Source organism: Rhinoderma darwinii, chromosome 4 (assembly GCF_050947455.1).
Source record: "Rhinoderma darwinii isolate aRhiDar2 chromosome 4, aRhiDar2.hap1, whole genome shotgun sequence".
NCBI lineage: Eukaryota > Metazoa > Chordata > Amphibia > Anura > Rhinodermatidae > Rhinoderma > Rhinoderma darwinii.
Window position 1 is genome coordinate 15,523,038 of NC_134690.1, and position 14,588 is coordinate 15,537,625.

The window sequence follows — 14,588 nt, forward strand, 5'->3', positions numbered from 1 at the left end:
GCGCTAAACCCTGTTCCCGTCAGGTCCTCAGGACTGACGGTTTCAGTGAAAGCGGATCCTGTGGGTCTCTGACATGCAGGATCCACCTGTAATCTATCACACCTGAAGATACAGACACAAGGACTGGGGGACCCTATATGCAAGTGGGTAAAGAATTGGTTAAGGGACAGAAAACAAAGAGTCATTGGAACTTATTCAAATGAGTTGAAGCCAGCAGCGGGCACCACAAGGATCGGTGTTAGGCCCAATTCTTTTTAATGTCTTTACTAATGACCTTGAGGATGGGATCGATAGTAAGGTGTCAGTTTTTGCTGACGATACAAATCTTTGTAGGATACTAAAAACTCAGCTTGACTATAAAATATTACAGGAAGACCTAGATAAGCTGCAGCATGGGCAAAAACATGGCAGATGAAATTTAATTTCGATAAATGTAAAGTAGTGCACCTAGGACGAAATAATAACATGAATTCATATACATTAAATGGAATAAAACTGGGGATAACGGAACAAGAGAGGGACCTGGGTTCTCTGGTAACAAATAAGCTAAGCAGCACTCAATGTCAGGTAGCAGCTGCAAAAGCAAATAGGATTTTAGGGTTTATAAAAAGAGAAATAAAAACCAGTGATTCAAATGTAATATTACCCCTCTATAAATCACTTGTAAGGCCACATCTTGAATTTGGAATTTAGTTTTTGGCTCCACATAGGAGAACTGGAGGGTGTTCAAAGGCGGGCGACTAGATTATTAAATGTGATGGGAGGTGTCACTTACAATGAAAGGCTAGAATAATTTGTATAATATGTATAAATATATGTGTGGTCAGTACATGGAACCAGCACATGATTTATTCTTTCCAATGACTCTACAAAGGACAAGGGGACATTCATGGCATGTAGTAGAAAGACGTTTCAGACATCTGTATAGGAAAGGATTCTTTACAGTTAGAGCAATCACACTATGTAATGTCCTACCCCAAGAGGTAGTAATGGCAGGTATTATGTCAGCATTTACAAAAAGGCGAGATGATTATTTACTGACGAATGGCGTAACGTCACGGGCCCCCATGCCTGGCGGTGCGGCTAGCAGCCTCTATGGCTGCTACAGTGGTAGCGACGACACATTCAATAGTATCTGCATCCTTAGGACACAGATACTATTTAACACTATGGCAGAGCAGGGAGGTATCCCCCCTACTCTGCCATTCACTAGGCTACAGGCCACGTGAAGCCTATCAGGAGCAGGGACAGGATCCCTGCACAGGCCAACGTGATGACGTCACTGGATCACGCCAGCCTACGCAAGGATCCTGTCGGCGTTGATTCGCTCCATTCATTGCGGGAACAATATTTGTTTGGGGGTCGCTAAATGGTGCTATCTACAGGAGGGGGGTCGCTATATGGCGCTATCGACTGGAGGGGGGCTGTATGGCACTATCTACAGGGGGGTTGTATGGCGCTACCTACAGGGGGGCTGGTTGTATCTACAGGGCGGCTGTATGGCACGATCTACAGGGGGGCTGTATGGCACGATCTACAGGGGGGCTGTATGGCACGATCTACAGGGGGGCTGTATGGCACTATTAACAGGGGGGTTGTATGGCACTATCTACAGGGGGGCTGTATGGCACTATCTACAGGGGGCTGTATGGCACTATCTACAGGGGGCTGTATGGCGCTATCTACAGGGGGGCTGTATGGCGCTATCTACAGGGGGGCTGTATGGCGCTATCTACAGGGGGCTGTATGGCACTATACAGGGGGCTGTATGGCACTATACAGGGGGCTGTATGGCACTATCTACAGGGGGCTGTATGGCGCTATCTACATTGGGGCTGTATGGCGCTATCTACAGGGGGGGCTGTATGGCTCTATCTACAGGGGGCTGTATGGCGCTATCTACAGGGGGGTTGTATGGCTCTATCTACAGGGGGAGCTGTATGGCACTATCTACCGGGGGGAGTGTATGGCGCTATCTACATGGGGGCTGTATGGCGCTATCTACAGGGGGGTTGTATGGCTCTATCTACAGTGGGGCTGTATGTCGCTATCTACATGGGGGCTGTATGGCGCTATCTACAGGGGGGTTGTATGGCGCTATCTACAGGGGGGTTGTATGGCTCAATCTACAGTGGGGCTGTATGGCTCTATCTACAGTGGGGCTGTATGGCTCTATCTACAGTGGGGCTGTATGGCTCTATCTACAGTGGGGCTGTATGGCTCTATCTACAGTGGGGCTGTATGGCTCTATCTACAGTGGGGCTGTATGGCTCTATTTACAGGGGGCTGTATGGCGCTATCTACAGGGGGGCTGTATGGCGCTATCTACAGGGGGCTGTATGGCGCTATCTACAGTGGGGTTGTATGGCGCTATCTACATGGGGGCTGTATGGCGCTATCTACATGGGGGCTGTATGGCGCTATCTACAGTGGGGTTGTATGGCGCTATCTACATGGTGGCTGTATGGCGCTATCTACATGGTGGCTGTATGGCGCTATCTACATGGGGGCTGTATGGCGCTATCTACAGGGGGGCTGTATGGCGCTATCTACAGGGGGCTGTATGGCGATATCTACAGGGGGGTTGTATGGCTCTATCTACAGGGGGAGCTGTATGGCACTATCTACTGGGGGGACTGTATGGCGCTATCTACATGGGGGCTGTATGGCGCTATCTACATGGGGGCTGTATGGCGCTATCTACAGGGGGTTGTATGGCTCTATCTACAGTGGGGCTGTATGGCGCTATCTACATGGGGGCTGTATGGCTCAATCTACAGTGGGGCTGTATGGCTCAATCTACAGTGGGGCTGTATGGCTCTATCTACAGGGGGCTGTATGGCGCTATCTACAGGGGGCTGTATGGCGCTATCTACAGGGGGGCTGTATGGCGCTATCTACAGGGGGGCTGTATGGCGCTATCTACAGGGGGCTGTATGGCGCTATCTACAGGGGGGCTGTATGGCGCTATCTACAGGGGGGCTGTATGGCGCTATCTACAGGAGGGGGCTGTATGGCGCTATCTACAGGGGGCTGTATGGCGCTATCTACAGGAGGGGGCTGTATGGCGCTATCTACAGGAGGGGGCTGTATGGCGCTATCTACAGGGGGCTGTATGGCGCTATCTACAGGGGCGTTGTATGGCTCTATCTACAGGGGGAGCTGTATGGCACTATCTACCGGGGGACTGTATGGCGCTATCTACATGGGGGCTGTATGGCGCTATCTACAGTGGGGTTGTATGGCTCTATCTACAGTGGGGTTGTATGGCTCTATCTACAGTGGGGTTGTATGGCGCTATCTACATGGTGGCTGTATGGCGCTATCTACATGGGGGCTGTATGGCGCTATCTACAGGGGGGTTGTATGGCGCTATCTACAGGGGGGCTGTATGGCTCTATCTACAGGGGGCTGTATGGCGCTATCTACATGGGGGCTGTATGGCGCTATCTACAGGGGGGGTTATATGGCGCTATTTACAGGTGGGGCTATATGGTTCTATCTACATGGGGGGCTGGATGGCACGATCTACAGAGATTACTAAATTTATGGGGGCACAAAGTGACGTTTTCTGCCATTTTACTACCGCCGTGAGTTCCCCCGCAAAGGGGCCCACTAATACTGTGTCGCCCAAGGGCCCACATAAACTTAGAGCTGGCCCTGGTAAGGGACTGCAGACTTAGGCCCCATGCACAGGACCATAAAAATAGTGCGTATATTCACGGGAAGGTGTCCGGCCTGTAAAATTGTACCGCAAAAGATAGACGTCCTATCTTTTGCCTTTCACGGACCGTGCTCCCATACTTTATACGGGAGCACGACCCGCAAACGCGGGTGGTTGTCCACGGCTGTTGGCGGCCGGCCGTGCCTGCAATCGCAGGCCCTGATTGCGTCCGTGTGCATGGGGCCTGAAACATTTGACCTGCACTGATACATTGTAGCAAACTATTATGACAGGAGAGGTATTTGTTTAGTTTACAGATTGCCTAGAATGTATATAAATGTAGCAAACCCTCAGTTGTGAGCAGTATTAGGTCAGTACTGGTTTTCAACGTCTGGTATGTAAACAAGGAGGTACCGATTCACTGACAGCAAACAGAAAGTTTGAAAATGGCAAGCACAAAATATAGAAGCATGTGATGAAACTTTTCGTTATACAATGATCACGGTTTATTTACATAAAATGGAAAACCTCGTTCATAATGTAGCATTTCTACCCTGTGCATCGGGGTCCTGGGTTCGAATCTCTATCTACATGAAGTTTGTATTTTCTCCCTCCGCTCCCGAGGGTTCCCTGGCCAGAACACTTCAAAAACATACTGATAGATTAGATAGCTTTCTATGTGTATGTGACAAAGGTGGCCCAACCATAGAGGCAGATATAGGGCCACTGGGGGAGGCTGCCCATGCCTGGGTGATAAGGAGTGTGGTGGTGTCAGGCAGCTGCTGAAAAGGGCCTAACTTTTAGTTTGGACACCATTGATGTGCAGGATAACAGATAATAATTATGGAGTAACTATGATGTACTCTGTGCTGTACAGTGGTTCCCGTCTACATAGCAGACGCACCGTCAGGTAACTGATATACAGGGTGGAGGTGCATTATCCTGAATATGTGCGAGTCCCAGATCCTGGCAGCGAGCGTGGAGAGCCGGCTCGTATTGCACATTGTTATTGTAAGGCGATGCTGGCATCGGTTGTACGAGCGCTATTCTTACTGCTGTACAAAGGCGTAGCGTGCAAAGATTTCTGGAGCTCGACTAATTAGTAAATGTCTGTTTACAGTCTTATTCTCCTCTGCCAGGAAGTGCACAATACATTGTCTTGGTTAAGAGGGTGGCGGTGCCCATAATCCGCGAGATACAGAGTATCAGACGTGACGCCTTGTTTGTGTAGGAAATTACAATTGAAAGGGGCAGTGACTGTGAAAAAGACTTGACGAAGGCATTTTTGTTTCCTCCCCTTAAATTAAAGCACAGATTTTATATTTTCGTCAACGTGGGAACAGACATGTGTTCGATGTCGCCACCTGCTGAAGAATAGACTTGTGGGAGCAGCCAAAATTTGTGGGGGAAGGGAAATAACAACTGCACTGAGCACGTTTCTGGCTTTGAAAGTGGTTGTCACTTTCAGGACGTACAAACGGAATATCTTTACCAGAACTAAATATTGAAATACTACCCCCTGTAAATAAGAAGAATATAACTACTATAATACTACCCCTATATACAAGAATATAACTACTATAATACTGCCCCCTATGTACAAGAATATAACTACTATAATACTGCTCCTATATACAAGAATATAACTACTATAATACTGCCCCCTATGTACAAGAATATAACTACTATAATACTGCTCCTATATACAAGAATATAACTACTATAATACTGCCCTATATACAAGAATATAACTACTATAATACTACCCCTATATACAAGAATATAACTACTATAATACTGCCTCCTATGTACAAGAATATAACTACTATAATACTGCTCCTATATACAAGAATATAACTACTATAATACTGCCTCCTATATACAAGAATATAACTACTATAATACTGCTCCTATATACAAGAATATAACTACTATAATACTGCTCCCTATATACAAGAATATAACTACTATAATACTGCCCCTATATACAAGAATATAATTACTATAATACTGCCCCTATATACAAGAATATAACCACTATAATACTGCTCCTATATACAGGGATATAACTACTATAATACTGCTCCTATATACAAGAATATAACTACTATAATGCTGCCCCCTATATACAAGAATATAACTACTATATTACTGCTCCCTATACACAGGAATATAACTACTATAATACTGCCTCCTATATACAAGAACATAACTACTATAATACTGCCTCCTATATACAAGAACATAACTACTATAATACTACCCCTATATACAGGAATATAACTACTATAATACTGCCCCCTATATACAAGAATATAACTACTATAATACTGCCCCCATATACAAGAATATAACTACTATAATACTGCCCCTATGTACAAGAATATAACTACTATAATACTGCCCCTATGTACAAGAATATAACTACTATAATACTGCTCCCTATATACAAGAATAGAATTACTATAATACTGCTTCCTATATACAAGAATATAACTACTATAATACTGCTCCTATATACAAGAATATAACAACTATAATACTGCCCCTATATACAAGAATATAACTAGTATAATACTGCCCCCTATATACAAGAATATAACTAGTATAATACTGCTCCTATATACAAGAATATAACTAGTATAATACTGCTCCTATATACAAGAATATAACTACTATAATACTGCCCCTATATACAAGAATATAACTACTATAATACTGCCCCCTATATACAAGTATATAACTACTATAATACTGCCTCCTTATATACAAGAATATAACTACTATAATACTGCCCCCTGTATACAAGAATATAACTACTATAATACTGCCTCCTATATACAAGAATATTACTACTATAATACTGCCCCGATATACAAGAATATAACTACTATATTACTGCTCCCTATATACAAGAATATAACTACTATAATACTGCTCCTATATACAAGAATATAACTACTATAATACTGCCCCCTTATACAGGAATATAACTACTATAATACTGCCCCTATATACAAGAATATAACTACTATAATACTGCTCCGATATACAAGAATATAACTACTATAATACTGCCCCTATATACAAGAATATAACTACTATAATACTGCCCCTATATACAAGAATGTAACTACTATAATACTGCCTCCTATATACAAGAATATAACTACTATAATACTGCTCCCTATATACAAGAATATAACTACTATAATACTGTCCCTATATACAAGAATATAACTACTATAATACTGCTCCGATATACAAGAATATAACTACTATAATACTGCCCCTATATACAAGAATATAACTACTATAATACTGCCCCTATATACAAGAATATAACTACTATAATACTGATCCTATATACAAGAATATAACTACTATAATACTGCCTCCTATATACAAGAATGTAACTACTATATTACTGCCTCTATACACAAGAATATAACTACTATAATACTGCCCCTATATACAAGAATATATCTACTATAATACTGCCTCCTATATACAAGAATATAACTACTATAATACTGCCCCTATATACAAGAGTATAACTACTATAATACTGCCCCTTTCCTGCTTCTCGTGTGAATCCTATCAGTGAGTTTCTGGGTTTCTTCTTGTGTACAGTGTTGTTTTATAGGCCACGCTGTGTGTTTCTTGTCTCTGGGGTATAATATTTAGACACCACAACATTTGTTATGTGTGAGCCCTCGACAGCTGCATAAACTAAAACAGTAGTAGATACTGAGAGGGTGTAAGTGGACACCCACATTGTTTTGGATATGGTAGGAACAAGTGCACACATTACATAATATAATATATCACTATACACTTGACATGTGAACGTAATAACCTTTTTTGTATTTGCATTTAGATTTGAAGGAATATTTTGAAAAAGCTTTTAGCCATGTATATTTTATCATGCTTATCCATATCAAAACAAATTCTGAAACATTGCAGTTTCGTTATTGACCACTAGATGTCAGCATGCAAGACTACATCTGAGACTGTTGGATAAAAGCATCTCATTTTACGGCTTGCTGTAAAGATCACTATCATTATCAGTAGCAGGTCATAGTTTGATTACAGAATTGCAGCTTTGTTGTGTAGTGGAGCCAAGATAAGCCGGCGACCTTGGACACAATACTCCGAAAAGAGGACCTGCTCTCAGTGGGAATTTTTTGATGGGTGACATTCTTAAATTTTAGCTTCTAGCCATATACTGTTCTGAAATGTTTAGACTTTGCCCTGCCAGTTATATGATTACCGTTTAGTCGTTTGTAGACAGAGCGCTAATTATAATCTCCATTGGCATTTTGCAGGTGACCAAGACAAGCCGCCCCGACCTGATTCTGTTCCTCATGAAGTATCTGATGGCACTTGTAGTGGGTATACCATCCGTCTTTTGGGTGGGAAGCAAAAAAACCTGCTTTGAATGGGCAAGCTTCTTTCATGGTCGGAGGAAGAAAGAGTGAGTATCTCGTAGTTTTTTTGGCATATTACGTATCTTGATATGGTCTTCAAGATTAATGGGTGATGGAATAGGGGCTTGACCAACGAAGAGGCTTTTTGCCAAAAAAGTGCTCCCTTGGGTATCGGACTGCGACCCATACACCATAGATGGTTAATAGAGTCCACCAAAGGTGTTATCCACTGAAAGAATCTAAAATGTATAGGTGGCTCCTATGTATTTTGCTCAGTAGCACTGCACATATACATATATCATATACATTGTTCTAAAATTTTTGCTTCATATATTCTTTCAGCAGAGGTGTGCATGAAAGTCGACAAGTTCTCCAGGAGCCGGATTTTGCTCAATCACTTTTACGGGACCCGAATACTCCCATCGTCCGGAAATCAAGAGGAACATCCACTCAGGGTACATCCACCCATGCCTCATCCACTCAGCTGGCTATGATTGACGACCAACGAAGTAAAGCTGGCAGCGTACATAGCAAAATGAGCAGTTACCACGGAAGCCTCCATCGCTCCAGAGATGGAAGGTGAGGGGGATGAAACAGCCAAAATATTCCAAATAAAAAAAGTCTGGTGTAAAAACCCGCAACACTTCCAAATGTGTAGTTATCCTGTGGGCAGCCATGGTAAGGTGTGTGGCCATACCAGCCGCTACAGGGACATATAGCGCTGGGTGCCCACCTAATTCAAGTGCCTCAAACGGCACGCAACTTTAGTTTTTGACCAGCGGTTTATGGAGAACATGAGTGATGCATATGGAGTGGGCTTACATACTCAAGAAAATATTTTGTTCCATTCCCGCAAAGCGCGATAAATGGATGGCGTGGGATCAAGAGCTGTGCACATAACATCAGAAGCTGGTGTCAACTGTAACATAAAGCTAACACCCTTCTGCAATGGCTGGGATCGGAGATAACTCTGATCCCAGTCGTTTAACTACTAAGATGCTATTAAATGTGGCACCTAAGTGGTTTTACATAGGGAGGGGGCTAACTCTGTAAGCCCATCGGCGCCCCCACAACACGATCAGAGGGGGCTGATGGGTTGCCGTGGCCGCCGGGGTCCTAACATAGGTCCCCCATTAATGCAATGTACCTAAGCCTATTAGACCTAAAGTATAAGACTGCATATGTAGTGCAGTGCACTATGTAAGCGATCATACGATCCCATGTTCAAGTCTAATAGTGGGACTAAAAAATGTTTACTAAAGTTTACCCAAAAAACGACGATGTTAAATAAAACAGTGTTTTTATTTAGCAAAAATGGTAAAACATAAAAAAAACTATATAAAATTCATAGTACAGTAATCGTGACGAGGATCAAAACATTTGTAACGCACGGTGAACGACATAAAAACAAATGCCAACCAATATATCATCCACTATAGAGTCAGGTGGCACCAGAGTTCCTGCCTCTTTGGACCTTGAGAAAGAATTTGACTCAGTAGATTGGTCCTATCTGTGGTCAGTTCTAGACAATTTTGGATTTGGCCCCAGATTTATCCACTGGGTACTGTTGCTATACTCCCAACCTACAGCAAGTATTAAGACCAATTGTCACATTTCCCCTTAATATACGCTAGCCCGGGGGACTAGGCATGGTTGCCCACTGTCTCCCTTCCTTTTTGCACTGGCCATTGAGCCACTAGCAGGAGCTCTAGGAGCCTCCCATGATATAAAGGGCTTCAGGATGGGGGAGAGGGAGGAGCGGGTCTCTCTATACGCAGATGATACACTTCTATTCCTCAATGGTCCGGGTCCGTCTCTGCGGGCACTATTGTCCGTGTTTGATTTATTTGCATCCTTCTCTGGGCTCCGTATGAACTGGTGAAATTTTTTGGTAATGGACAGACGCTGCGGCTAGGAGTGTCGTACTTCCTTCCCCGATGCAGTGGGCAGATAAAATTACGTATCTGGGTATAGTGATTAGTTCCCATATTGGTTGTTTTATACCTGACAATGTCACTCCTCTGGTACAACGTCTTAGGATGGACTTTGAAAGATGAACACCCCCCCCCCCCCAGTGTGGTTTCCATTATCCCCGTACTCCAATATTGACGTAGATCTTCGATCTTTTATCTGAGCAGGGGGTACTCCTAGAATTGCTCTGGGCACATTACAACTACCCACTGACCAGGGTGGGCTTACCCTCCCGAACCTATATCTGTACTTCCTTGCTAGCCAACTGGTTTACGTGTGGTGGTGGTTTACCCATAGACATTTCAATCCCTGTGCTGAGCTGGAAGCTTCACTTCTCGACTCCTGTAAAGCCCTAGTAAACTCTCTTTATAGACAGGCCCTTTCGCTGGGGCACACACTTACGGGCCCAATGCAGACTGCTCTGAAGGTCTGGCAGAGATTAATTCTGCTCTTTGACTTAGTAGAGGAGCAGTCCTGGTCGCCTAGGACACCGCTCTGGTATAACCCGCTTCTGCCACAGTTATGAAGACTTCCTAACCCTAGTGAGTGGGCAGCCCTGGGTATATTGACCATGAAGCATGTGGTGGTGGAAGATAAAGTAGATACTTTTGCACAACTTCGGTCCAAACACCAGATCCCGACCCACCTCATGTTCTGTTATTTACAGCTTAGACGTGCCCTCTGGTCGCAATTTGCAGGTTATAATGTTAGACTTTGCACATCCCCGGTGGAGGACTGGGTGACACCGGAGACGTTGACTAAACCATTATCCATACTTTATAGACCGCTATTAACCGTATCTTCCAATAAACTTGATAGAACCCCAGACCGATGTCTCAGACTCTTTCCTCTGTATCTACAAACGGTCATAAAGAAATTCTATCCAATCTGACAGCTCCCTTAATATCTACAAGAGACCGGCTTATTCAATTACAAATTTTCCACCAATTCCATTACACACCTTCCGAATTATATAGGATAGGTCGTATACCTACGCCTGTCTGTCCACGTGCCATGTGTCTTCCTACATATGTTCTGGAAGTGTCCGATTATTAATACTGTCTGGACTGAAGTACTGGAATTTCTTGAGCTTAAAGTCGGACTCCCTCGTATACTTGAACCCAGGACTTGTCTTTTATTACTGGTGGAAGAACTTATACCTACTGTGGCGGTTTGACCTCTCATGATGGTCCTATTATTTTATGCAAAAAAAAATTATACTCCTGCATTGGAAACATGCTAAGGTGCGTACGCTGTCAGCATGGATCACGTTAGTAAACTCCACCCTGCCACATTTAAGCTTATGAAGCACGTGGATGTCCTGATAACTTTACGAGGGTGTGGAGTTCTTGGATAGCCAACCCTCATTCCAGGTCTTAGGCGTGACGTAGCCCAGGTTGACTGGACCCGGAGTTGCTGAAGTCTCTGTTTGATCCCCCATTCCTCCACCGAACTTCTCCCTTTGATTGGTCCTCACCAGAATTTATTTTATATATACTGCTGAGAAGGAAAGGCTGTTTGTTTGTTAGAGTTTTTGTATATCAACTTATATGCATATCATTATGTAAAAAATCTATCCGTGTATTTTTGTGTTAATAACTTACCTTGTATACTTGGTAAGATTGTACTACCTACCACGTGTAGCGCTCCGGATTTTACACTTTTTTTATTTGCGCCATTGTTTTGCTATGAGGTCTATTTAAAATTACCTTTTAAAAAAATAAATAAAAACATATACCAAAAAACACAACTACATTAAAAACTGTCAATGGAAAACGAAAAAAGTGATATCTTTTGAAATGTGGTGATAAAAAAAAAACGAAGCAAAACGCTGCGTTATTAAGACCTCAACTAGGCCTCGCCCCTAAGCTCTTCCCGGTCAGTCTTTCCTTGGGAGTGGATTAGGAGTAAATGGACACCGTTTTTTGTTTTTTTTTGGGCAGATGTCTACAAGACTGTTGACGGAGCTTCCAGGAAAGTCTCTGAGAAAATCTCTTCTGGGATAACGAGACCTCTCCTTAACGCACATAAAGATGTATCCATTAATTATCCTTCCATACCAAATAGTCATCAATAGGGCCATCACATCTGCCATGAGCATTTGAGAATTTAAAGGGAATATCCATTTTTGAACAGCAAATCCCCTGCATGGAGTTAAATAATTAGTCGAATAGAGGGAGCTTTTTATCTAGTAGTCGATCCGTTCCCCACTTTGATATGTTGTTGCTTATAATACTCATTATGAGTCATTCACCCAAAATGTTGAGTATCTACTGCCGGACCACAAGATTAAATGACCAGCGTATTTTTCTTCTCCTAGGTACACACCGTGCAGCTATCGAGGAATCGAGGAACGGATCCCTCACGGCAGCATGTCCCGTCTCACGGACCATCACTCTCTACACAGTAGCACCCACAGACTCAATGAACAGTCTCGACAGGGTAGTATTAGAGACTTAAACAACCCTCTGGCTCACATCACACATGGTACCAGCATGAACCGGGTCATCGAGGAGGACGGAGCAAGTGCTTGAAGGACACGCTACACAGTACATCTTGGTTACTTATTGACTCTATTGCACACTGAAACTGACCATTTACACCCTCGTTACCTTACATACTTGTTTCATTGCCCGATGACGAGTAGACAACACGTCATACTCGAAACCTTCCCCTCCAGAGATGAATGGGACGAGTCTCCGCATGAACAAAAAAACAATTCTGTGTTCCCAGATAAGCATTTTAACCCAATGGACCATCAACGAGTGTCATCTAGACACATTTGAGCAAAATCTACTGTAAATTTCACTCACGGTTCCATATCTGTGATGAACGACAATCTAATCATCTCCTGGTGATCTCTGCTTCAGAGATGTAGTCATAAATAAAGTGGTCCCACAAGAGCAGTCCCCACTCTCTCGGAGGGACTGGTGGATCACTCATTGTTTCCTCTGCTTTGATACCTGGACTCTTAGATTATTTATTTGATCTAAACTAAGATCAACTTGGTACCAGCATGAACCGGGTCAAAGAGGAGGACGGAGCAAGAGCTTGAAGGACACTCTACGTTCAGAGACACTAGAATATACATCAGCACGCAAAACATCTTGGTCACTTATTGACTATATTGCACACTGAAACTGGCCATTTAAACCCTTGTTTCCTTACATACTTCTGTTGTCTACTCATCATCGGGCAATGAGACCTCATACGGGAACTCTTCCCCTCCAGAGATGAATGGGACGAGTCTCCCGATTAACAAAACCAATTCTGTGTTCACGGATAAGCATTTTAGCCCAATGGACCATAAACTGGTGCCATCTAGACACGATTGAGCAAAATCTACTCTAATGTCCACTCACGGTTCCATATTTATGATGAACGACAATCTAATCATCTCCCGGTGCTTTCTTCTTCAGAGATGTAGTCATAAATAGTGTTGTCCAACAAGAGGATAGTACCCACTCTCTCGGAGGTACTTGTGGATCACTCATCGTTTCCTCTGTCTTGATACCTGGACTCTTAGATTATTTATTTGACCTAAACGATGATCAATTTGGTATTTTCATGTTGCGTTTGCTATTGTTTTCAAAGAAAATGAAATCTCAGAGATGAGGAATTGTAGGAATTTTCAAAAGGTTTCGAGTCCCTACAGATGAAGATGTGAAAGGCCAACATTTGGTGGTGACCATGGCCATGAAATCTCAGCTTCAGGTGGCAATAGAATTGCTTGTTGCAACTGTTGCACAGAGCCATGCAACTTTTTCTGTATTGAGTCACATTCCAAAATAGGATCTGTCGAGCAACTTCTGTGGTCCCCGTTCTTTCGGAGGGTTGGTGGTACGTGTCCCAACTTGTGTCAACTGCAACTTTGACATGACCTGAAGCTGTGAAACATTGATTCAACAGTCACTCAACACTAAGTTGTCCTTCCTGATCTGTCACCTATCGCATACCTTAGTGTCCGAAAGAATATTACAACATTGAAGAAACACCATCATGAACTAGACTTGTGGACTATTTAAAAAATTTGCCGGTCTCGAAAACTTAAAGAGGTTGTCCAGGATTAGAAAAACATGGCTGCTTTCTTCCAAAACCAACACCATTCCTGTTCATGGGTTGTTTTTGCATAGCTCAGCTCCATTGAAGATAATGGACAACCCCTCTAACTCTTATCGCCAGAGCCAATCGAATATTTTGGACTTAACTCTAACACTGGATTTAAAAAGAAATTTGGTGAATGTGAATATGTATAGGATAGTCCGGCATAGGCGTCTGTACAATATGAATTTATCTTGTAGATACATGAATTTTTTTTTACCTTTACATTTTTTCTACAAACAAAAATAGGCGGATTTGCTGTATTTACACCAGTTTTTTTTAACTACTGATAAATGTGGGTACATTGCAGTATTTAACCTCTTCCAGGCCATAGGAAGAAATATATTTTTCTGTTTTAAAGAAACATCACGGAAGCCAGTACGGTCCTTTACAACGCTGAACTCTGGTAAGTTTGCAGTAGC

At 43.0% G+C, this 14,588-nt stretch overlaps 1 protein-coding gene across 2 annotated transcripts in view; it reads left to right on the forward strand.

The window, feature by feature from the left end:
- FZD3 (frizzled class receptor 3) overlaps nt 1-14,187 on the forward strand; it is a 69,529-nt gene extending 55,342 nt beyond the window's left edge. Inside the window, exons 5-7 of one of the 2 annotated variants that reach the window (XM_075860852.1) lie at nt 7,993-8,141; nt 8,437-8,673; nt 12,386-14,187. In XM_075860852.1, the coding sequence (XP_075716967.1) occupies nt 7,993-8,141; nt 8,437-8,673; nt 12,386-12,599 (600 nt within the window). In that variant the 3' untranslated portion in view covers nt 12,600-14,187. The remainder of the gene's footprint in view (nt 1-7,992; nt 8,142-8,436; nt 8,674-12,385) is intronic. The other variant, XM_075860854.1, reaches the window with a different exon arrangement.
- Nucleotides 14,188-14,588: the final 401 nt, after the last annotated feature.